Source organism: Phlebotomus papatasi, chromosome 3 (genome assembly GCF_024763615.1).
Source record: "Phlebotomus papatasi isolate M1 chromosome 3, Ppap_2.1, whole genome shotgun sequence".
NCBI classification, from domain to species: Eukaryota; Metazoa; Arthropoda; class Insecta; order Diptera; family Psychodidae; genus Phlebotomus; species Phlebotomus papatasi.
In genome coordinates this window covers 47,058,883-47,085,285 of record NC_077224.1, presented here as the reverse complement: position 1 = coordinate 47,085,285, position 26,403 = coordinate 47,058,883, and the positions used below count along the sequence as shown (strand labels likewise).

At 34.7% G+C, this 26,403-nt stretch overlaps 1 protein-coding gene and 1 non-coding gene across 3 annotated transcripts in view; both read right to left on the bottom strand.

Annotated features, from left to right (window-relative positions):
• Positions 1-12,159, bottom strand: part of LOC129808019 (uncharacterized) — a 50,358-nt gene extending 38,199 nt beyond the window's left edge. The window contains exons 1-2 of one of the 2 annotated variants that reach the window (XM_055857666.1): positions 11,998-12,159; positions 6,807-7,005 (exon numbers count right to left, since the gene is read on the bottom strand). In XM_055857666.1, the coding sequence (XP_055713641.1) occupies positions 6,807-6,838 (32 nt within the window). In that variant the 5' untranslated portion in view covers positions 6,839-7,005; positions 11,998-12,159. The remainder of the gene's footprint in view (positions 1-6,806; positions 7,006-11,997) is intronic. The other variant, XM_055857665.1, reaches the window with a different exon arrangement.
• Positions 12,160-25,649: 13,490 nt separating this feature from the next.
• Positions 25,650-25,842, bottom strand: LOC129808366 (U2 spliceosomal RNA). The gene has a single exon (XR_008752396.1). It is a non-coding gene; the product is annotated as a U2 spliceosomal RNA (small nuclear RNA).
• Between the last annotated feature and the right edge of the window lie 561 nt (positions 25,843-26,403).

Below are 26,403 nucleotides of genomic sequence, written 5' to 3'. Positions count from 1 at the left end.
GCTTCAAGTTCCAGCAGAAAAAAAATACAATATGAATCCTCTTTCCTGTACAGCAATATTCAATCAATTTAATTTATTTATTGTTATTATCTAATGGGATTTTTTCTTTCTATTCTTGGCATTTTGTAAGCTTCAAAACTTTTTGATACACTGAGAGAAATCCGAGAAAGTCAAAATAACATTACGGAAGTGTTAATTTAACCCTGCAGTATTGATCCGAAATCGGTATAAATATTATGCTTTTTAGGTGTATTAGGGGTTAAAGTGACCCTTCTTTCATGTTGATTTTACCCTCAAAAGGTGTAAAATTAACATTAAAAAATGTTGATATATTTTACATCCGAAAAGTGTTAAAGTTATGACGAAAAAAAGTTAATCGTAGCCTCTTTTTTTTCTCAGTGTAATAGTTAGGTTCTAATTAGAACATTTCATACATTTCGTGCTTTTTGCATTCAAAAAGTTTTCTAGCAATCGTTTTCCTTTTTTACAAAAACAAAAACAAAACCTATGAAAGTTCACGAACTTATGAACGCTATATGAACGCTAATTGCATGAGTTTTATTGTTAGGAAGCAACTTGAACTTACTTGTCCAAATTGTCAATCAAGGTGTCTTATTAACTGCTGTATCATGGCATATAAATCTTCTTGTCAGACAAAGTGAGAGGCTATAAAAATTTGGATGTAAAACATTTATTGAATGGAAACTGTCTTCAAGTAATTAATCGCTGTTATGCGATTTTATTGAGCAAAACATAAAATTTTTCTCATGGTTAATTTGTAAATTTAAATGACAATTTGAAGTTAATTTTCGTAATGGATGGTTTTTACATTTTTTTCCATCATATTACTCATCACTTTGATGTTCAATTAACCCAAGTACTCAAAGAGAAACTGTCCATTTCATTTTGATTGTATGATTTCTGTTTTGTGCAATTGCACAAGACCATTGATGAAGACAAATTTTATTTGGATATTTTATTGGAGTCTTATTTATTTTGCTAAGTGATTTACGACATAGGTAACAGATCGTAAAAGAAGTCGCACACTATGTGGACAAGAGCAGACTGTGAAAAAGCTCCTGTTTTTGGCCGTGATATTATGATTTTTGCGGTTTTCCAATTGGAATTTCATTCGATTCAATTGTACGCGGGTGAGTCTCCACATGTCCCTCAACAGTAATTGTGCAGAAAATAGCTCAGTGTGTTAATGGCTTTGGATGGGGCATCAATGAGTCTGGGGGCAAAAAAAGAGGCGCGTAGAGTGACGATTTGCTCATAAATAACGTATATTACACATGAATTATAATTGCACCATCCACGTGATGTAGGTGACACTATCGCGCTTGATTGACGCCCAATGTTGCAATTTTGTACGGTCTTTGCCTCGGAGTGTTGGGAGCTCCGTAGTGTTGGGTTGGATAGACAAGAGAAGAAGAATTTATAGAAAAAAAAACAACGCGACGAGGGCACTAATTGTTGTAAAATAAAATATTATCGATAGTGTCAACATGAATCACGATGAAATTTTCATGGCAGCAGAGAAAAAAAGGTGAACCTTCCCGATGTTTGGACGATGGAAGAGGTGTCATCAGCCAGCGACAATCGCGTCTTTGACTGGGTTGAGCAACAAACCACTGTACACGTTTTTACTCAATTATCATTGCGCGATTGCAATTGACGCTTTCGGAGTCTCACATCAAATTGCAAATGGGTATTTCATCACGAAGAAATCCACCTCCGCCGCATATTATTTAATTATACACTTTTTCCCCATACCTTCATGCTTCTTTTTTGCAGATGCACAGCAAATATCCAATGAACAATTTTCTCAATTATATTTCTTTTCAACACCTTAAATAAATTCTGCCACAGAGAATTAAGTCAGTTTTCCAGATAAAATTATTATTTTCCGCTGATAAATCTACTGAAGATCAAGGGGAGGATTTTTATAACCAATGGTGTACAGTACATCGATGTAACGATAAAATATTTTTTTAGGTTTGTTGAATCATAGCCTTGCGGAATATGTGTATTTTTGACACTTTTTCGTCAATTTCTGTATGATTATATAAAATTAGGTACTTTTTCTAAATAGTGGGTTTAGAGTTTTTCAAGACCTTTCCAACGGTACTAAACTATTCACATTCAATTAAATTGCTTAGACAAAAATCTCTATAGGAAAAATTTATCTACGTGATGCAACCAAGGGGTTAACCCTTTAACGACGAGACAATTTTTTACGGAATGAAAATCAAACTGAGAAACATAATTAATGATGAGTCTTACATCTAACCTTGGAAAGTTCAACAGAGTCTGGTTCGGTGTATTTTGTGCTTCTATGAACGATAGGGACAAAAATAGCCCAAAAATTTAAATAATTTTTCTGACAATACCAATGAATAATATTTTTCTTTTTTTTAGTTTTTATTGCCAAAAGGGTTTTGCTTAAAAAAAATTGAAAGTATTAAAAATAAATAAAATCAATTATGAATTTGAGAAATTAAAAATTCGCCATTTTTGAGCTTAAATATTTACTACATAGCAAATAGCTAGAGACTTGCAAAAAATATTCTAGATTCCTTCAACCTTCTACTTTACAATTATGTACAGACATAAGAAAAAAATAACTTTAGGTAGTCAGGGAGAATTATTTTCTTTATGGGACACCAGTGTTCCAATCGTCCTTAAAGGGTTAACACGCTTTGCACTGAGAGAAATCCGAAAAAATTAAAATAACATTCCGGAAATGTTAATTTTACCCTGCAGTATTGATCCGAAATCGGTGTAAATATTATGATTTTTAGATGTATTAGGAGATAAAGTAACCCTTTATCATGTTAATTCTACCCTAAAAAGGTGTAAAATTAGCATTAAAAAATGTTGATATTTTTTTACACCTAAAAATGTTAAAGTTATGAGGAATAAAAGTTAATCGCACCCCCGTTTTTTTTCTCAGTGTACTAATTGTATTTTATCAAACGATCAGTAAAAAATAAAGCAGCAAAAAAATAATAAATAGAAGTAAAATATTAAATTTTGGTTAGTAAAAAAACCAAAATAAATGGCGTTTCTGGAGGGAAAACTCCGTCCGGATGCGGCAACACTATTTTTAGACTTTTTCATCCAAGATCAAAAACCATCTCTTTTCCAGAGCTTTCGATTTCGATACGTTCCGTGTCTTCCTCAGTGATCAAGTGCTTTCAGAGATTCGGGGGTTTCATTGGGTAGGGGCTCTTTTGCATTGCCGAGAAGATTCCAGTATTTATACAAAAGATCTCAATAGATGAACCAGACACTCTTTGTGGATGAGACTGGAGCAATGGTTTTATCAATGACTTCTCCGGCGATTGTCAGTGAAAGGTGTAACCCCAAGGCGAAGAACACTTTTTTTAGTCCTTCCCAGAGCTTTCGGACTGACATCCCGTCTACATCGGGACCGAAAGCTCTGGGCAAGACTTACAAAAATGTTCTTCCTCTTGGGGTGATACCTTTCACTGGCAATCGCCCGCCGGAGAAGTACTCGATAGAACAGAAAACTCTTCAACAAACATGGAAAAAGGTCCCAGGGGGTGGAAGGTAGAAATATTGGGGGGTGAAAAAATCAAGGAATTATCGGTCTTTCTGTGGAATTTTAACAGTAAAATGCACATGATGCATACAGTGCAAGCCTCCTTTTCGTAAGCTTCTCTTTAATTGAATTGAATTGTTTTATTTATTCATGCCCACATACAGAAGGTACAGAGTAGGCCTATCCTATACATATTTCTATACATAATTCTAATATTTAAGAACAGTTTTCACCAATCAGACATGGTAAATCGGATCGGAAAATACCATCCTTAACACAAAGTTACCCGTACTTATGTAATTTTTTAAGCCAAAGATATCTATAGTTACTAGTTTTCTAGTTAAGGGTTGTATCAAATTTTTCTATATCAAAAATAATTAAAAAGCTGAGCGTTTATCCTTCAATTTAGCCTCCTTTTTAATGAATTTTGAAATTTTTGGGCGTTGACACAATTGAAGTATCACTGTACGATGGCAGCATTACTTGTGGCCTATCTTTACTTATGGCCATGTCACAATTTCTCTTGGAAAATAATTTCGAAAACCAAAAACGATGATGTGTTATCAAAACGCATAAAATATTTTGAATTTTCAGGTTTTCTGAAATCATTTTGTAACAGTGTAAAGTTTTTTGCGAGAAGGCCATAAGTGAAGACACTGGCCACAAGTTATGCCGCCACCCAATCTAGATATAGTCGTTTGCGTCTATCGTTTTCGAATTTGCATTCATTTACAAAAGGGTAAGGGCTCATAATTTTGGACAGGGTGATTATAAGCATCAATGTTTCAAGTTTGAAGTCGAAATTTTCAATCCGAATTGACTTTTTGTTAATCTCTTTTCAGAAAGGTTGTTTAGAACCTTGGCTAATTGTTTAACATCTTTGTTGTAACTAAAGTTAGTCTTAATACGTTCAAAAATGAACTGATATATACAGGTGAATTTGACTCAAATTTTGGACACCTTGCTTGTAAGTTTGGACATGTTGGCTGTATATTTGGACAGCTAATTTTACCAAGTTCTCTTACTGTTTATGTAAGGGAACCGTAGAATGTCCCAAGAAGCCCGGAAACTTTCCATATCATTCATTAAAGTGAGTTGACTTCGGTACTCTACGTATGCGCGGATTCACGCATTCCCTGGCCTTTCCTGGAGCCTTTTAAGGTTTTTCTCACTACATCTCGTTTGTAAAAATGATACTCTTTGTTTCTCCTTATCGCTTTGTGTTTCGAGTCACAAAAGCTAAAAGTTCAAGAAATTTCGAGAAAAAATACCTGTCCAAAATAAGAAGTATCACCTCGCTGGTGAATCTCTTAGAAAATTTCCTATTTTCCACACGAAAAACGTAACTCACAAGACAAATTTCACTTCAGGTTAAATGAACAAATCACTATTAACGTGAATCAATACAAGAAATTTTGAATATTTAATACTCCATCTGTCCCAAAAAAAAGTCGTACATTCTTTCATATAAAATGTACTAGCAAACGTACCTTTTACGGGACGGAGGGAGTAATATCACTTAAAAATATCGAAGAAAGATTGTTAGTACTTCACCGCAGCTAAATAAGACTGAAGTAAACACGAAGTTCTGTCATATTCTTGTAAGCAATTGCTCACACTGAATTTTCACTAAAGCAATTTTAACTCAAATCATATTCAAGATTTAACGTATTTAGTGTTAAAATCTTCCAAAAAAACAAATATTTAGATATAATTCATTATTCATCAAATATTGGAATAAAAATCCATCATTTTAATCAATTTATTTTTAGTTTCCAATTTTATCCTCAAAGTGTCCAAAATAAGAAACTGGTCAAAATTATGAACTCATCCCCTATAGGGTTTTAATTGTTTTAAAATCTATTTATCTAAGAAGAATTTATTGACAGAAATATTAACTATTGATCATTTTAAAAGATGTGCAAAACAGCAAAATATTCCTTGTAAGAAGGCTCAGTTTCTTTATGGATGTTGTGGTATAATAATTCTTAAAATATCTACAACTAAAATTTCAAATCTGTTTAAGCAAAGAAAAAAATATATTGATCACCAGAAAATGTGGAACTTCTTGCAGTGATTACAAGGTTTTAACACAAGCCAGAGAATTTTCTTTGAATTTGGTTAATGTAAATGTAGTGTACTTCTTTTCAACCTTGCCATTCTATCCCTTGACTGAGACGAATTCTTCATAACCATGAGACAGCTTGGGAGATTTCTATGCTTCAGAATATGCAAAATAGTTGTGTGTTTTTCTTAATACAGGCATATGTCTCTTGTGATTTTTTTTCTCCCATGTCAATTCAATTCCATCCCGCAAGACATTCTATTTCCATTGGTGATGGCTGTTGAAAAAGCCGGTTTCGTGATGCAATAATTTTGGCCAACTTTTCAAACTTCAAAAACTTGCCTCCAATCTCTCAAACAAAGTGGTTGCCGATGGAAATCTCGAGGGGTTGGCCAGAGGTGCAATGAATTTTTCATTCAATTTAATTGCCACATTTCAGAATTAAATTGAAACCTATATATATTTTTTTTTAAATCTAAAACTAAAGCATGTGATTGTGATGGGAAATGGGGGGAAAAGTCCTTCAAAAAAGCATCTGATTGAGAATGATTTTTCCTCTCTTTTTTAATTTTTCCTCCCAACTTTTCTTTCCTCTTTTCACACACACGCTTAATTATGCACAGCTCAATATCGTGCTATAGAATCTTTATGCAATGAAGATAATCATGTTCAAATTGTAAATGAAGCAAATGAAGATTGTTTTTCTTTTGATATTTTGATGTTGTATGACTTTGTAGTAAAATATGTATACATGTATGGCACACAAGAAACTCGAAGTAATATTTCATACACAATACACCTTTTGTTTCAACAATTTATAGGCATTTGCAAAACATATATTTCTTACACTATACGCCATCGCATTCACTGATTTTTATTTTTACTTCTAAAGAGAGTGAATTAAATAACAAAGCTCACGGAGGTATGAAAGAAGTTATACGACACATGGCTGATCCACTAAATTTTCTTCCTCTTTCACAAATCCCAATGTATGAAGGAATTGTTACTTTTAGTACTCCTCACACGAATTCACTCAACCACATAAATTGCACAGAAAAATGTGCAAAGGTAAGTTATAACCAAGTCTGTGAACTTTTAATATTTAGGTCACGTATTAAATGAGGTGATAGACATATTATTCTAAAAAAAAAAACAATAACATTAAGAACTTACCAAGCTAGAATGGAGATGCTCTTGAGAATCATCTTTGCTTCAGTGGTGAATGTTGATTTTTGAATCAACCACAAAATGTAAAAAAAATTGCTGTTGGTATCAGAGATTGTCTTCTCCTGTGCAGTCTGTGTAGGAATTTTACGAACACATAGCGTTTTACACTATCACATCCGAATTTTCGTGCAAATATGAAAATCTGCTGGAAAAATTACAAATTAAACATAATGCAAACAAAGAAGATAACTACAGAAGGAATTCTTGAGATTCATCACTTTATGTGAATTTTATTACTTCTAGAGTCATAATTATTTTTTGTGAGTTTACCACGTCAATAAAAATTAGCAAAGTAGTAAATTAAACTGTGATTTAATCGAAACACAATCCTTCAGTTTTTTATTTTATTTTATGGGGTTTCATTATAATATTTAGAATTCCGTTATTTTTTTATGTAAGATGATTTATTAAACTATTTTTATCTTGTTACTTTTGTAAGAAAAGGAGGCAAAGCGTCCCAGGCCTTCCAGAGTGCTCGAATTCGCGACTTATGCTCTAGACACACTTACGACTTAAGTCGAGAGACGACTTAGTTAGTGAAAAATGATGGAAATGTGGTTTAACCATTATTTCAAATAGGGGAAACTGGGGCACCACCAAACACGGATTACCACCAAATACTGCGATTTTTTAATCAGATATTCGACTTCCGAAGACAAGACTTATAGTAATTTATATAGGCACTATAGGGATGCTTGTCCACTGAAGAAATGGTCGAGATAGCCCAAGTAGTTTAAAAATAAAAATTAGTGTTTGGTGCTACCCCGTGTTTGGTGGTGCCCCAGTTTCCCCTATAATTATGCTTAGACGTCTCTCGGCTAATCCTCAAATCCTCAAATGTCAAGGCCCTTAGATACTATCCCTTAAATGTACTTTCACATCATTTACTGTTTACCGGTTCTCAATAAATTTAAACCGATTTGTAAATCGGTTCATTAGCGGCTTACAACCGATTTGAACTGATTTATAAATCACTCAAAACATTGCACAAAATAACTTAAGACTAATGCAATTGAACCGGTTAATTATTGGTTTAAAACCGATTGGGACCGGCTCAGTTTTATCGAAAATTCCAAGACCTTTCCAACTAGTACAAACATGACCCAATTCGCCTGATAAATGAGCTCACTAGAGCTTTTTTAACCTTTGATCAAAGAATTTGTAGGAATAATCTTGTGTGGTTTCTTAATTTTCCTTTTTCGAAAATCTTATAGAACAATTTTGAAATTTTTTTATAATATGTGGCGATTTATCTGTGATTTTTTTAAGGAGTTACGTGGGTCAAGAAGACTTAAAGAAACATTATATTTTCTTTTTTTTTAGCAATATAAAAAAAAATAATTTAAGATCATAGGCTTTTAAAATACAACATTTAGACTATAATTTTTAAGATTTTCTTTTAAAAATTCTTAAAAATTCAGCCATTGAGACCTGATTTTTTGAGATTTTTTTTTAGAAAAAAATACCCTTCCGTGGACAAGATTTCTCGGAATTGCTACATCTGAAATCCTAAAACCAAATATTTTTGTTAGCTAATGAGTTAAACTAGTGCTTTAAGGAAGGATTTTATGTATACTTCATCACAACTTATTCTACAAGACAAAACGTGATGTAAAATATGTCAAAAACGGTTTCTTTTGTATAAAATCCTCCCAAATTTTTTTTTTTTTCAAAAATCCTCCATTACAGGTCTAGTTTAACTCATCAGCCAACAAGAAATATTTGGGTTTTGGATTTCAGATAAAACAATTCCTAGAAACCTTATCCAGTGAAAAGTATGTTTTTTTTCGATAATCTCTCCGAAAATCAAATCCCAGAGGACGAATTTTTAAAATTTTTAAGTGAAAATTTCAGAAAATATAGTTTAAATGTCGCTCTTTTCTATGCTTAAGAGCTTGAATAAAATATTTTTTTATAATGTTGAAAAAAATCAGAGAAAATTATAATGATTTTTGTTTTTTTGACCCACATAACCCCTTAACCCATCCTTATGCAGCCATCGCTGTTTTAGTGCTGAAACCAAGTTTCAGGACAAAACAATAGTAGATCCGGACGAGTTCTCGAAGGTTACATTTAAAATAATTTTGAGGTTATATATGTAATGTCTTTGTTTAATAAATGAAGTATAATAGCATAGAATTTTCTAATTATGTCCTTTTAATCTTCTTTAAAACTTTTATTCCACTTCTACAAAAAAAATCAAAAAATCTTGTTATTATATTTTCGAAATGTTAAACAAATTCAAAAAATACATTTGGATAACGAAGCGGGCACTATACTTTGTAACCTAGATTCAATTTAGTGTTTATTGAAAGGTTTAACTTTGAGATATTAAAAGTGATTCAATTTTTTGTGTTTTATGAAAATTTCTGATATTTTTCTTTAAACTTCTAAAGCTTCTAAATCAGTTTTGACCAAAAAAAATTAAATTTAAGAATTTCAATCCATTGAAATTTCAACAGTCTTAATCCTATAGTTAGATGCCATATTCGCTCTACTTGGTGTTAAAAAAAAATAAAATACTAGATGTACAGTACAACACCAATAATGCAAATGCCCTACTAAATAAATAAAAATACTTAAATAAAAATATTTTTAAGAATTTGTTTAAGAAGGATAAGTTCGAAACTTGTAACTTATTTTTAGTACCGTAGATCCGGATGACTTTGTCTCCCTACTGTTCGTAAGCTTTTCTTTTATTCTAGTGTTTAAGAACGGTCCAAACCGATCGGACATGGTAAATCGGATCGGTAAAAACCATCCTTAAGTTATAGAAATAAAGAAAAAAATACGAACAGTGGACAAAGTCGCCCGCATCTACGGTAAGTCAGAATTTGAGATAATTTCTAAAATGTAGTCTAAAAGAAGAATACTAAATTACTATATCGAACTGTCTAAGGAAATTTATCTTTATTTTGTACTCTTTGTTTCCCAATTTTTTATTGAAGTTTTAAGAAACTGATTCAAGAACCGTTTTTAGGTAAAGAGAACACGGATTTTGACCTGTAGGGGAATTTTGTAACAGTATGGCAATGCCATATGACAAATTTAAAATTTTTTATATAGTAAATTCGGAAAAACTAATACAATATCCAATTCATATAAATTACTAGAAGCTTCATAGAGATATTTCAAATGATCTTACGATGCTCACTGGGCTTTAATTTTGTTCTGGTCCCGAATTTTACCACGAAAATTATTCATATGACATTTTCATACTGTTACAGAATTCCCCTTCTGATCTTATCCTCCTTTATTATAACATTGTAAAACAACTTGTGTAGTAATAAAGGGGGATAAGATCATGTAAAAATTCGTGTTCTTTTTATCTAAAGTTCCATTCTTGATCGATTCCTAAGCATGAATCGTTTTTATCATAAATGATTGCAGGCTATATTCGAGAGAAATAAATCCAAAAAGAATGTAGTAAAAACATCCTTAGGATTATATCCAAAATATGCTTTGTAATTTTAATGAAAGCAAAGAACAATGCAGCCGAAAAGAGAAAAATAACAGAGAAGACTTTTTTTTATAAGGAAAAGAAATAGGGGAAAGTGTTCTCCCTTCGAACGTTCATGCCTTCGAATAATGTGAATTTCTTTATTTATTTATTTACATCAAATTATCACGGAATTAACAACAATTGATGATAAGCGAACTAATATTTAATAGAAATGTGTAAGTTTCTTAGGAAAACTAAAAGAATATTCACATAATTCGGAGGTATGAACGTTCGAAGGGAGAGCACTTTCCCCTAAAATTTATCAGAAATCAACATAAAACATAAAAAAGTAATGAAATATCCGACAGGTCCGACAGAATTAGAAGAACTTGAAAAAAATTAAAGGTATTATTTAAATAATAAAAATAGGACAATTTTATTTAAGATTTAATTTTTTATTTTTATTCAAATTTAAAGATTAAATAGAATATCACGCCAAAGATTGGAGATCTAATTGTAAAAAATAACATAAACTAAATTTAACTGCAATTTCGTATTTCCTTAAACTTTCGATAAATCTGCACAATTTTTGTGCAAATAGAATTTTTGTTAAAAGCGCAAACATTTCAGTCTAAAAATAAATTGCCTGAGTTCAAGAAGGAAGAAAGAGCTGGGAGGAAAAGTGTGAAAGACTTCCGGTCAATAAAAAAAAGAAGTTGCCTCCAATAATAGATGTTTTGTCACTTAATGTTTCGTGCAAATCCAATCAGGTATAGTTACAACTTGATGTTAATGGCCAGTGAGACGGTGAAAACTCAAATAAAGAGTGTGTGAATGATAAAAAGCTCAAATTTCTTGCCATTGCACGGGCATTCCGTACAATTGACGTGCAAATGAAAATTTCTCAATTTACAGCATCTCTGCCCCAGGTGTGAGATGGACTTTAAGAGGAGTTGTACACCCAGCGATTATTATTTTGTGAATAAACAACATTCAAGACCCGGATCTCTCTGGGGACGTTTTCAACTGATGAATTCTTCTCTTTTCATATTTTGTGACATTACCCACGAAGCAAATTTCCCCCGCTATTTTTCTTCTCTTTTTTTCTACTTTAACTTGGCGGACGATTAAATAACATGATGAGAATTATCCACAAGAGATGCTAAAAGGCTCCAATATTAGCAGGTTTTTGTCCATACACCACAATTAAGACACCAAATGGCAACTTTCCTCTCCATGAATTCACTTTTTGGACGTGATCACGGATGACTCTTTGGGTGAAAGAGACAACTTTTGCATAAGATCTTCCGAATATCTTGCACGTCCACTTCAATATCTTGTCTTCCACCCAGCTCTTTTTCCTCTGAACATCATTTAGTCAAAGTGGTTTGGATTTCACCAACAACCTCTCAAGAATTCCTTCATAAACTTCCTTGTTGAACACTATTTTTTTTAATTTTCTAGAGATTATTCCTGGATCTAATATAAATTTCACTATCACAATTCTCAGCACAGAACTTTTGCTAGATTTGAACGCTTTAACGTTCTCTACATAGAAGAATCCATTCAAAAATTAACGGAAAATATTTAAAAAAGAAACCCTTTCTTAAAAGGATCACTTTCTTAATCACTTTCTTAATCCAGGAAAACTCCCTCACTTTTATTCCCCAAAATATGTTAATCCTTCAGTCTCACCGAAGAGGCAAACAAGTGCTCGTGCCCTGGGTGGGGAACAATTTGATGAAGTAAAAATGCAAAGGTGAGAATGTATGTTGGGGAGCACGGAATCACGAAATAAGAGAAACACGTCCGTATCCGTGGAGCATCGATAGCTGACTGGTGTGTTGAGACTGAAATCGTCTGAGCTATACTGAATATATAAGAGAAAGTTTATTGTGAAAGGAGTCACGCGGTTTGGCCTCCCCGAACCGTCCTCACTCACCTGACCACCACACTAACTCTTAGGCCTCCACTAACACATCATTTCCACCTGCGCGCGTTATTTTTCATCATAGTATCTCTATACCTCCTCTTTCGCCAAAGCGCCAAAAGCCACTTAAGACGGGCTTACATAAACATCTTAGGCACAGTATTTTCCCATCCAAGCCGAAGAAGATCCGCCGCTCATATAGACAACTCCCCATTAGAGATGTTGGACAATTGCGCTAAAAGGAGGAAGACGGTGCCACTGCAAAAGTGGGTAATATATTGGGAGAAGAGAATAAGAAGGAAAAAAGAAGATGTACGCGTGAGCATTCCAAGACACAAATCACTATTTTGCAAAATGAAATCGAAAAGAGATGTACAAACAATCAAGGCACACGATTACATTCATGGTAATTCAACGACGATGTAACAAGAGTTTTTAGCCATCCACCAGAGATAATACTTGGCTGCCACAGCGGCAAAAAAGACATCTTGAGAGAGTTATTCTATTTCGTGGAATATTCATTTGTTTGGGGATTTTTCCCACTCAATTCAGCAGAGTTGAACATGCTCAAGAAGTGGTTGTCTAGATTAAGATAAAAAGATTTGCAATAGACAACGGAAAAATAAATAGATTTGAGATTTTGTCACTGTTTTAGAGGCTCAGAAGGAATAAAAACAGTTCCTTTTTTCTTAATCGTGTTTTTGCTCATATGAAACAATGAGAAAATCTCAAATGTCCCAAATTGTAAATGGTCCCAATCCCAAATTACCTCATTTTTCCCTACTAATAAAAATAGTAAAGGAAAAGACAATTTTAAAAATTTCCTCATGCTCGGATTCCTCGTGCTTCCTCCAGGAAATCACAGATCTTGTTTGATTTTCTTGCATAATATGTCGAAGACACACCAGATACCTTCGCTGGTCAAAGGATTCGTCGTGATTCCTCCAGAAATCACAGATATTGTGAAATTTTCTTGCATATTATGTCGAAGACACACCAGATACCTTCGTTGGTCAAATGATTCCTCGTGCTTCCTCCAGAAATCACAGATCTTGTGGAATTTTATTGCATATTATGTCGAAGACACACCAGATATCTTCGTTGGTCAAAGGATTCCTCATGCTTCCTCCAGAAATCACAGATCTTGTGGGATTTTCTTGCATATTATGTCGAAGACACACCAGACACCTTCGTTGGTCAAAGGATTCCTCGTGCTTCCTCCAGCAAATCACAGATCTTGTGGAATTTTCCTTCATATTATGTCTAAGACACACCAGATACCTTCGTTGGTCAAATGATTCCTCGTGCTTCCTCCAGAAATCACAGATCTTGTGGAATTTTATTGCATATTATGTCGAAGACACACCAGATATCTTCGTTGGTCAAAGGATTCCTCATGCTTCCTCCAGAAATCACAGATTTGGGGGATTTTCATGCATATTATGTCGAAGACACACCAGATATCTTCGTTGGTCAAAGAATTCCTCATGCTTCCTCCAGGAAATCACAGATCTTGTGGAATTTTTTGCATATTATGTCGAAGACACACCAGATACCTTCGTTGGTAAGAGGACTCCTCGTGCTTCCTCCAGAAAATCACAGATTTAGAGTAGGGAATTTGAAGTCTCAAAATTATCGTTTAAAATAAATATAAGGTGCATAGGATAGTTTCGAGACTTACTTGTGCGAAGGATCCGGTAACTTAGTCTCGTGATGGAATATTTGATAACCATTTTCTGAAGGAAATGATAAACCTGAGGCTGACCGAAAGGGGATCTAGTCCTTCTATAGCAAGTTAGGTGAGAGGCTATAACTTACTTACTTAAGTGGCTGCAACGTCCCTTTAAGGAACCGGGCCTCTTGCACTAACCTATGCACCTCAGCACCCTTAGCTGTTTAAGAACACTGTCCCTTATTATTGTCCCTTCAGGCTCACTTTTTGACACAAGTTTTTTTTTAGATATCCTTTCAGCTCACATTCGCTGATGTGTCCTAGCCAGCTGATTTAACGTGCTCTGATGGTGCCCATAATGTCAGGCTCCTCAAAAAGGAGTTTCAGATCTGTCCAGATCAGTTTGTCTGGATACGGTACTCTCCACTAACTGTTTCCTTCACTATAGATCCGTCATAGTTACTCGCAAGGAGCCTCGGATAGGACGGGCTTTACGTCAACGACCTATACTACATACAAAAGGACGTATGACTTACGTCCTGGAATGTACTCAGTCTGAATCGACCCGGAGCATAAAATGAGTGCTAATGCACGCATGAGCAGAATCGCTACAAAATGGGCAGGCTATAAACTCTTCCTGAAAAAAGCCACATTGAAAAGGTCGAATGTAGTCTCGGAAACAGATAAGGGAACAACGATGACGTAAGGTGTGTGCACGATAAGATGTTCCCAAGATTTTTTTTTGTAACTTTACTTAATTGTACATTACTTATGTCCTAGACACATTTACGACGCAAACCGAGAAAAAGCTTAACGTAATTATAATTGAAATAATAATTTGACTAACCCATCAGTTTCCCACTAACTTAGCCGTTTCTCGGCTCAGTCGAGAGACAGATTAGTCAGAAACTGTTGGCAATGTAATCTGATAATTATTTTGATTTCAACATTAAGCCGTCTCTCGGCTTGAATCGTAAGTGTGTCTTGGGCATTCGATACATTGTTTTTTATTCAGGTTTTTCTAATCAGGTTTTTTTTATTCAGGTGACGATCTTGTGAAGGCCTTGATGAGTGGAATTAAGAAGCTCCGAAATTTTGCTAATCAAAATCTTGAATGAGATCCTAGGACAAGGTGGCTGAATCAAATTCAGAATTTTGCTTTGGAGAGCCTTGAGATCACACCCGAACATCTTCCTGAAGTAGCGTACGATTGACCAGCATGGGCTGCTAAGTTGTATGTCATGGACCCACCACCCCAATAGGGAGAAGCGCTTGAAAAAGATGAAAAAAATTGATTAAAAAAAATTAGTGTTTCTAAGTAGGGGAAAGTGCCTATGCTTGATACCATTGGAAACTTCGTAATGACTAAATTTTTACTATGTTTCTCAATAAACGTGACTCCGCAATATTTTCTAAAAACTGGCCACTTTCCCATAGTTTTAAAATATGGTTGCGATGAGTCACATATATATTGTGAAACATAGAAAATTTGGTCATTACGAAGCTTCCAATGGTATCAAGCATGGGCACTGTCCCCTAATCTACGATGAAGTAAAAATTTATTTTTTTCTTTTCTTTTGAATATTATGTAATTTTTGTTTTTGAAACATTTTTCTTGGGAGCAACTTTGTCATGGACATGCCTTAGTAACCGAAGTGCGGCGAACAACGAAAATGGTCAAGACAAGTATTTCATTGTAATGAAAATTAAATTACTAAAAATAATTAAAAGAATATTAAATTTTGTTTAAAAAAAAGCAATCTTAACCAACAAAAGCTCCTTAAATATTGATCATAAAATTATGTCTCGCTCATCAAAGGTTTTCATCTCAAAACCAAAAATTAATAAGATTGTATTGTTAAACTATTATTCCAAATAACGAATGGGATTTGTGAAGGGATCAGTTTTCGTCTTACTGTTCCTAAGTATCTTTAGGCTTTGGGTGAGTGTACTGAAAATAAAGCGACATCCAGCGCCTGGTACGGTAACTTGCTTCGAATTTTGGATCAGTGACAGCGAATTATGTATTAACTTTATTTTATTCAATTCAAAACTTGTTTTATACAATTTGTAGAGCGTGCGGCCTGTTTGTCATATGTCAACCCAGTTGCCGGTCATATCCCACCAATTCTAATCTTTTATTCCTTTGACACGTCCAACCCATACCATCCTCAATCGGGGGCTAAAGGTTGCTATATGATGCTTTTTTTGCTCCTGGCGATTAACAACAGTACTTCAGTGACTGAGCATCAGTCGCCATGGACAGTTTACTTTCAAGAAGTTGAAATAAGGGTCTCAATTGCCTCAATTTGGCAATTCATGATAGATATTTCACTTAAGATTTAATTTTCCCGATTTTATATCCTAATATTGATTGATTGAATTTCCAATTAATACATTTATAAAAAACACATGAACTACAAGCAAAAATCTTTAATCTGAGTTTTCTTATTATTCTCAACATACATACGATGCAATAAAATATGTTAGAAGGTGACAGTGATTGAAATATTATGTCTGGTGAGTTAAAGAGCACCAGTACTGCAGAAAATGCCAATTGATTTGCATACATTATAAATCATCTCATCGATATGACCTCTTGGAACATTGCAAAAATATTGCATCAATCTTTTAACACTCCTCTTCCTACTTTTAACCGTCACCACTTAATGAGCATGTAATTCATTCGGTTCTATATTAGTATGCTTTACAGCATTCCATACCGTCATTTTTACGGCAATATATCTTATCCTCATCTCTAATCTGCAACTTTTCTAACTCTACATTACCACACTGGCATTTTTACATCAAAATTCTGCAGAAAGCGAATGTTGGTGATTTTGAAAAAAAAAATATTACATCTCACAAATGAGATGATTGACCATGAATTTCATTTTGCATCGAGACGGATGTTTTTCTGTGTTCACCTCTCTTGGGAAATTAATTAACGTTAAGAGAGCAACAAAAAGTCCCATCACGAGTTATCTCCACATGAAAAATCTAGTTCTTTTGTCCATCAGTAGCAATTTTAAATGTTAGATCTATGTTGAAAATGCTTAAGTTTGGCGCCAAAAATGCAAAATAGATCTAAATCTCGTGATTTTTGCCATTTTACCAGTCAAAGTTCTCTCATGTGATGTCACCGCAAGATTAATGCAGTTTTCAACCCGGATTCTTTGGACAGAGAATATCGTGGGTGGGAGAACAGCGAGACAGTTTTGTGAGGGAACTCGTTTGGAGGTTGGGTGTAAGGTAAAGAATATATACGGGCTAATATCCAGCCTCCCGGATTTTACCTTCTAACGATCATGTTAGTGGCCTCTCTGGGCGCCAAAAAGTACCATATTCTTATCACCTGGGAAGAACGGTGTTTCGTGGTTTTATTGCTTCTCTCAGAGCTATGTCATTAATTTCGGCATGAGGTTGAATAACAAACAAAAAGAACTCTTTTAACGTATTCTTTGCTCACACGAAGAATTTTTCGACATGCCATCAAAGTTGCACAATGTTCTCTATGAACCTCTTCAATTTAATCACGATCTTTATACGTGTTTTTATTGCTCGAACTTCATTGTAAGAGTAACATATCTAATCTTCTATTAGATGGATTGATATCAGAACCAACCCCACAATGTGTTCTTTTTGTATTTAATTTTGCGCATTTATTTTTAGAAACATTTCGTTTTTTTCTGACCAAGTGGGTTCTTTTGGTTCTTTTACTTGCCAAATTTGCTAATTTGTTGTCCAAAAATATTCCTCTCATTATCATGAACAGGTAGGGTATGTGTGCCAAATTTCGGATAGCTTCAAATTTCGGACACTTTGAGTGTAACTTCAGCTAAGCAAGTAAATTAAAATTATGGATTTTATCTTCATGTAGTCAAATATTTTTTTCTTTCTTTTAAATATTTATTCTTTTTAAAATGTGTTTACACAAAAATCGTTAAAATCGAGTATAATTTCAATTAAAATTGTGTTAATTTCGGTGTAGAAGTCTTACAAAAAAATACAACAGGTTTCTTATGTTGCTAGCAGTCCTTTATTTTGTGGTCTTTAGTTTAAATATAGTTTGGTACTAGTATAGTAATAGTTTAGTTTAAATTCCAAGTAAAATTTCCTAGCGGGATCACATATTTCGTGTAAAAAATATACATTTTGTGAGCGTCCTTTCAGTGAGATAATGTTTATTACTTTGGTCACATCTCTTGCTTCCTTAAATTTCTTATTTATATTTTTAATTTTTAAGTTGTAAGATACTCAAAGAAATAAGAAAACCATCGCCTCTATGAAAAAAAAGGCGTGGAAAGAGCTTCGTAACAGTTAAGGAAGGGCTAATCACCTACGCGTAAGTTTAGGGTATCAATATAAATTTTTAACAATCTTTTCGAGGAACACATACATTTTTTTCAGAGAAACCGCAGAACACATACATTTTTTCAGGGAATCCGGGAAACCTAAACATTTTTCAGGGAACCAGGGGCATCCATACATTTTTCAGGTATATTACGGGGAGTCCGTAGAACCCCAGTACAGTAGTTACAGTAGAACCCCGCTATAGGCCATCGCTCTATAGTCCACAATTTATCGACCGTTGATTTCAAATCACTGATTTTAAGTTAGGTTATGTTTTTTAGTACGCGACATGCAATGTTGTCATAATTATTTTAATATTTTTGGCAAACTTTATTGAGTAGTTGTGATAATTGTGATCCATAATGAAGAGAGCGAGGACAAGTATACCACAATAGCAAAGAAAGTGGAACCCGTCGAGCAATTTCAATACTAAAAGTCGTTGATAATTTTAAAAAATGACATGGACTATAGTGCGACCCAAGTGTCAAATCTGGAACCAAATATGGCCTATAGCGAGGCTCTACTGTAATATATTTTTTCAAGGAACTAGCGGGGAACCCATATATTTTTTCAAGGAACCGGGAACTCGAGCCCCTCTATTTGCTTATGAAGAACCTGGAGTAACTCATTTCGGGGAACTCGAGCCAATCTGACCAGGGAACTTACGGGGAACCTGAGGAACTTACGGGGAACACGGATAACCTAGGGGAACTCGGAGAACTCACGGGAAATTCAGGGATCACATACATTTTTTCCAGGGAACCCGGTGAACCCATACATTTTTCAGGGAACTTACGGGGAATCCGAGGAACTCATATATTTTTTCAGGGATGTCGCAAGGAACCCAGGGAACCCATATATTTTTTCGGGGAATCTGGAACTCGAGTCCCTCTACTTGCTTATGAATAACCCGGGGTAAATCATTTCAGAGAACTCAAGCCAATCTGGCCAGGGAACTCGGAGAACTCAGGTAAACTTGGGAAACTAACGAGAATCTCAGGGAACACATACATTTTTTCAGGGAAGTCACAGGGAACCCGAGGAACCCATACATTTTTTCAGGGAATCCGGGGAAACCAAATAATATTTTTCAGGGAGCCCGGGGAACCCATACATTTTCAGGGAACTTATGGGGAATCTGAGGAACTCATATATTTTTTCAAGGAACTTGTTGCGGAACAATATATATTATTATTATATAATTTTATGTTATTATTTTTATGTTATTGTTCCCGATTCTGTCCCCCTCTGTACAGTGCTATTCTTATTCGGGTCAGCAGAACCCATAAGTAGCCGCGCTATTGACAGAATCGAAGAGTTGGACGGGAATTTTAGTCAATAAATGTCTTAATAATGAAGCTAGCGTTTTAATGTACGCTTCATTGGTGTCAGAAGTGTTTAGTAAAAAGTGAAAATGAGTGAAAACAACAAACGAACCAGCGTCAACTTGAGGACCAAAATCAACGTGATCGCCAAGGCAGCGCCAAGAAAAACATCGGTACAACAGATGCCGAAACTGATAATTCCAAAGTCATAAGCCGAAGAGAGGCCTGGACCACCAAATGCAGAGAATCCAGCCTTCTAGAAAACTACGCTCCTGAAAAGAACACTACCGCCAACTCCACACCGTTACAAATATCAGCCGATTGTTGAACCAAAGCAATCAGATATTCAACCAGAAAACCAACGAAATCAACCGATTTCTAATGAACCAGCCAGTTGCCTTGTCACCATTGAATTTGAGCGTACCACCCGCACTACAACACTGTGAACCTACAACAAAGATGCATGGCATTGGACGTCAGGCGTTCGTATAATATCCACTTCGTCATCTCCGCAGAATTATCTTCAGCTGCGTTCATCTAGACCAGCGATACACACCAAATATCAGCAAGCAGCATTATCAGCATCACGGAACACCATAGACACAATCACCTAGATATCTACACTTATGCAGCCTCCAGAATCTCGACTAACCGCACCAGAACATAACAACATGGCAACAACACCTCTGATCCCGTTCCAGGATATTTATGAAATCTTACCGAAGTGTACAGGTGAGCCCATAGTAGCCAGTCAATTCCTTTCTTTATGTGACGGAATCTATGAAGATTATTTCGGTGCAGAGAATGGGTGTAGAGATAGGGAGTATATACGATTATTAACACTAAAATTAAGTCCAGACATATATTTTCAAATTAGAGATCAATCCTTCAGCACATACACGGAATTTAAAAACGTGCTCCTATCTGTCATTAATCCAGAAATTCCTTTAGAAGATGCGATAACATCCTTACAAAAATTGTCACTTCATCCTAAAGAAACGATCAAAGAATTCGGATTCAGAGTACAAGGTGCTTTACAAACCTTGAATACTGTATATTCTGCTCATCTTGAAGGAGTTCTTCCTTTGTCTTTGAAAAAGGCAAACACACGAATGGCTATAGAGACTTTTGCGAACTCTATACGTCACACAGAAACTAGGATCTTGGTACTATCACGATCCTTTGATAACCTTAATGCTGCAATCACTTACACTGAAAATCGCCTAAAGACCAAAACGTCCTATTGCGAAGATCATTTCTCTAAAATGTCTCAGTCACAAAATCCTCAGAGAAAACTTAAAAATTATTCAAAAATAACCACCGATGCTGACCGAAACTATCTACCCACAATTTCAAGCTATTTCGTTATATCAGAATATGATCCTCATATCATTAACTTAGCAGCATCCGTGTCTCCCTACAAATTAAAATTTCTTGTCGACACCGGATCACCGTTTTCTTTTATAAAACGTAACTGCCTTCACGATTATACTACGGTGCATACTAAAAATAGCATTCGTATCCAAGGCATTGCAGATGAGGGGATGGTGCAAACGCTGGGCACTGTAGTCACCCTTATACGATTCATCCCAGATAGAACAGATTTTTCAGCTAAATTAAATGTACTTCCGAATAGTAAGTTCCCATTCGATGGAATACTAGGCCATGACCTTTTAAGCATACTTGATGCCGTAATTTTCGTGAAAGACAGAAAAATATTGCTTAAGTCAATGAATTTAATGGTTCCATTCGCAATTTCTTCTCAAAATATTAAAATGGAAATGGAATTAGGGCATCACTCTCCAAAATTTAACAAAGAAGGAAATGCGAATGTTGCGAATTTAATACACAACAATAGCACCGATCAAAATTCAAAACAAAAATGCAGCGACCTTGCTGAACGCAACATTGACAATAATGCTAACGCAAGCAAAATTTATGTTGATGCTGACATAGGTTATAATCGTATCAGTGACCTTAAAGCAAATGCGGAAACAAATTTTGTGAATGGCACAGCCCCAAAAGATCACACCTTTTTGTGTATCCCTTACCAAGAATATCACTCCTTAAGGACAAATTATCAACAGAGTCATCCCCCAATAAATGAAAACCGTAAGACTCCAGAAAATACACAAAATATAAAAAATATATCTGAAGACAATATTCCAATGCATAAGCAAAATGAAGTTAACAATACTTCTGTTTCCGAAGATCCTAGAGAAAGAATAAAAGAAACCAAGGAAAATATATTTCAAAATTTCATGAGAAGAAAAGGAACGCATTCCATGATTCTCCCAAAAGTTGAGGATCAAAATTTACCCCAAAATTGTAATGTCATATTTAACGAAGACGAAGAGAAATTCAAAATTCATCACCACCACATTATGGAACAAAAATTGCTTGTCCTCATGAAAAATGGCCTCACACTATTGACGATCCCGGAATTTCAAAAAATCCACTGCTACGAATTCAAAACAATTCAAAAAATCGTTCCCCCAATACAGTTAGAAAATTATACTCATAATTATACCCCACATTAATCAATTGATTAGAGAGAGATATTATGGCCTCATTATACCGACCTCAATAAGTTTTGGACAACTATCCGATAGATCAAAGTAAACCAACGAACAAATTTCAGAATTTAAAGTTTTAAAATTTAAAATCATGACTTTATCCCATCTCTGCATCGCACCCTTTAAGAGGGGAGGGAATGTGATATCTAATAATAAAAAAAAAGAATATTAATAATTTCATAAAAGAATAATACATTATTTAATATTTAACCCATTAAAAAAAAAGACATTTCTGAAAATATTCAAAAAATATATACCAAGTACCATTTGATAAACAAACATAAAAAAAAGTTAATTTCAAATATAATAATTTCTCGAAAAAAAAAGTCAATAAACCAAATGTTAAATAATCCCCTTGGCAATCTCTGACAATTGTAAGTTTTCTTTTACCATATTTGAATAAGAAAAAAATAAACAATTCTAAAAAAACAACAAACACATTTTAAACAAAAATTTTATAAAAATATAATTGTATAATTTTAATCAGTTTGTAATCTAATTCAAATTTTATTATACCAAATTGTAATTCATGATATATTATATAATATTTTTGATAATATTAGATAATGTTGTATAATTGCAGTTCGCATCCTCCTCCATAACAATAAAACTTATTCGCACGGAGTCCGTGCTTCCTTAAGGAGGGAGGAGTGTTGCGGAACAATATATATTATTATTATATAATTTTATGTTATTATTTTTATGTTATTGTTCCCGATTCTGTCCCCCTCTGTACAGTGCTATTCTTATTCGGGTCAGCAGAACCCATAAGTAGCCGCGCTATTGACAGAATCGAAGAGTTGGACGGGAATTTTAGTCAATAAATGTCTTAATAATGAAGCTAGCGTTTTAATGTACGCTTCAAACTCGCGGGGAACCTAGGGATCCCATACATTTATTCAGGGAACCGGAAACTCGGGCCACTCGTATTTGCTTATGAATTACCCCTTGAGTCCCATGTCCTGTGGAGTCAAGTGGAAAAGAAGCTTAACTTTAACGCCAGAAAAATTCCTGGTGACCTAAAGGGAATTCGAATCTGAGACACTTGCATCATAGAGCGAGTACTTTACCACTTGACCCGTTGAGTGAACCAGCTCAGCTCAGCCTCAGTTCTATAATGTACAATAATTCCTCAAAGTTTATTATCACTAAAATTTTTGGTGGAAAAACGTAAGAAAAGATATAACAGGGAGGTAATCTCCTTCAGACCAGAGCCGAATACTGGATACGGAGAAATTCTGATCCCTTTAGAAACAAGATCAAATACGATATCTAAATCAAAGGTTTCAACGCGGCAGTGTACCTTCTTCAGAGGACAAAACTGTGATTTTTTTGTCCTTCGTCTTTAAGGACTCTTCTACTTCTACCGAGGAAAAACAAGGAAGAACAGTCAACAGAACAAAAAACTTTCTTTAAGGACCTTGTGTGTTCAAAAATCTGATCATGTTCTATTCATCACTGGCATATACTGGATGTGCATATACCATTTTGCTCTGAAGGTTGGTTACCAACGTTAAAATGGCGGTAGATGTTGAAAACTACACAGGCTCTCATCACAACGAAATTGTGCTGCTAAAGCATTAATGATGAACATTATTTATCTATCTATCTAATTCTGGGAATTTATTAGGCAACACTTTGAATTTGGACATAGAAATGTATCACAGGTTGCTGAAAAAAATTGTATTTGATTTTGTCTAAGGATCAGCATCCCTGATTGATCCGGAAAAAGCTAATTTTTCTGATACTATTAACGCTGTTGCAGCCCAACAAATTTACTAGTTTACTTACGAAAAATGTTTTACCAATGAGGGCATAATACTTTTCACACAATGAGAGAAATCAGAAAAAGTTAAAATAACATTCCGGAAATTTTAATTTTACCCTGCAGATAATCCGAAATCGGTGTAAATATTATGCTTTTAGGTGTATTAGGGGTTAAAGTTACCGTTTTTCATGTTAATTTTACACTTAAAAAGATGTAAAGTTAACACTAAAAAATGTTGATATATTTTTACACCTAAAAAATGTTAAAATTATGAGAATAAAAAGTTAATCGTATCCCCGTTCTTTTCTCAGTGCAGGAACTTGAACTCCTTCCCTGGCAGAGTTGAATCCCCTACCATATGAAATTAAATGGAGTGAAGATCACTGGGTGCTATTCCAATCTTTGATTCTAGAAAATATCTTATGACCCAAAAGGGGATTTAAACTCGGGCACTTGCATCATAGACAGGTCACTCAACCATTTAATCCACTGCGTGCCTTTCCAACACTGAGAAAAAAAGAGGGTGCAATTCACTTTTTTTTCCTCGTAACTTTAACACTTTTTAGGTGTAAAAATATATCAACATTTTTTAATGTTAATTTTACACCTTTTTAAGGGTAAAATTAACATGAAAAAGGGTAACTTTTACCCCCAAACACTTAAAATTGGTAATATTTACACCGATTTTGGATCAATACTGCGGGGTACAATTAACATTTCCGTAATGTTATTTTAACTTTTTCGGATTTCTCTCACAGTGACAGAGTTTATTTTTAATTGAGCTTAATTAAATTTTCAAAATATTTCTTTAGTCATGTGCTTCCCATTTTTTCCAAGAGTTTGGGGGAAAGCATAAAATAAAATTCATAGTTTCGATCATTTCGCGAAGTCTTTTCCATTTTGCCACCCCTTTTATTCATTTCATATTTTTTCTTTAACTGGTGCCATCGTTATGTAGTCACATGGCAGGTAAATTCAACAACAAAAATGCATCACGAGGACGTGAACATTTGGCACGACACATGAGTAAATAGTCATTGACATATTTTCTTAACATAATCTCAAATTTGCTCCCAAAGAGATGATCACCCACCTCCAACCAATTGATGTCCATTGAACATAAAATTCTCAGTTCAATGGAGATTATCACAAAAATGTGGTCATGCTAACATCCCTCCTGCGGCGATATCTCGCCCATTTAATCACCTCGCGAGCCTCATAAAGACCATTGCGGTGTCTCACGTGACTGAGTGTTGGTAAAGAGAGAAGTCTGCCTGCAGTGTGTTAATATTTCTATGAGTCGTGTGACTTCAGAAATCACATGACTCCGGTGTCTTTTTTTTTTTGACTCGATACACTCGCCTGGCTCGTGTGGAGTTGGCAATCCATACCAGACAATTCCGGGCCATGTAATACATGGTGAAGAAGTGGAGGAATGGGAAGTGACTTTTTCGCGAGATGAGTGTATTTGCTAATGGTATTCTCTGTCACCTCCAATGCCAAACACAGAATCATGACAACACCACACCAGTGTGAATCCTTCATTACCAAAAAAAAGCCCCACAAGTGGGAGGCTTGTTTATCATGTGACTGACTTTTTTTTTGCCTCAATCTCTTACCACTTCTTCCAGCATCAATGAGAGCGACTACATGTCCTGGTAAACCATTGAATATACGCAGTAGCAGAGATTCTTGAACTGACCGGAAGTTTCTATGAGTATGCAAAATATGGGCCGATCCTGGCGGTACTGCAATACCAGGCCAACCCGCGGCAAAGGTGGAGCAAGCCCCTAGCACTTCGCCAATTTCCAAAAATCAATTTAACAACATTGTCCCTCTATGAGGGAACTATTAGGTGTTAAACTAATAAGAACAGATACTACACTTTGATCTTAGCCGTTAGGCCGAGAAGCGATAACAAACCAATATCGGTCCAATCAATAAGGCCCAGGCCATAGAGTGTTGCTCACATGAATTATACGCTTAAGTGAAAATCTTCAATATCTACGGAATTATTTAATAAAATTAATTGCATTCTTTTGCAAATTGTTCTTTGGAATATCCTTCAGCTGTTCAATACCAATTTACCCTCCTGATTGACGTTTGTGCAGTGAAATTATTGATTTTTCATGTTTTCCTATGAGGTTTTTATTGTTTAAATGCTTTAAATGAAATTTATTATAAATATAAAAGTGTTGGTCAATGTTTAATTATCCCTATCAAAAGTTACATTCATAAATTAAAATTACACGTGGAAAACATGGTAATATTATTTGGTATTAATGAAATTTTAATCCATAGACGAAAGACAAACAAATAAAGAGTACAATAAGTTGAAGCAATGCGCAGAAAAACGCCTAAATTAGCCAAAATGTTTTGATAATACTAATATATTCTCGAAAAATATACATATAGGAGTGAGCGGGGCACCTTTGAATATGGGGCAGCGTTGAAATTAGGATTTTCTTAACAAACAT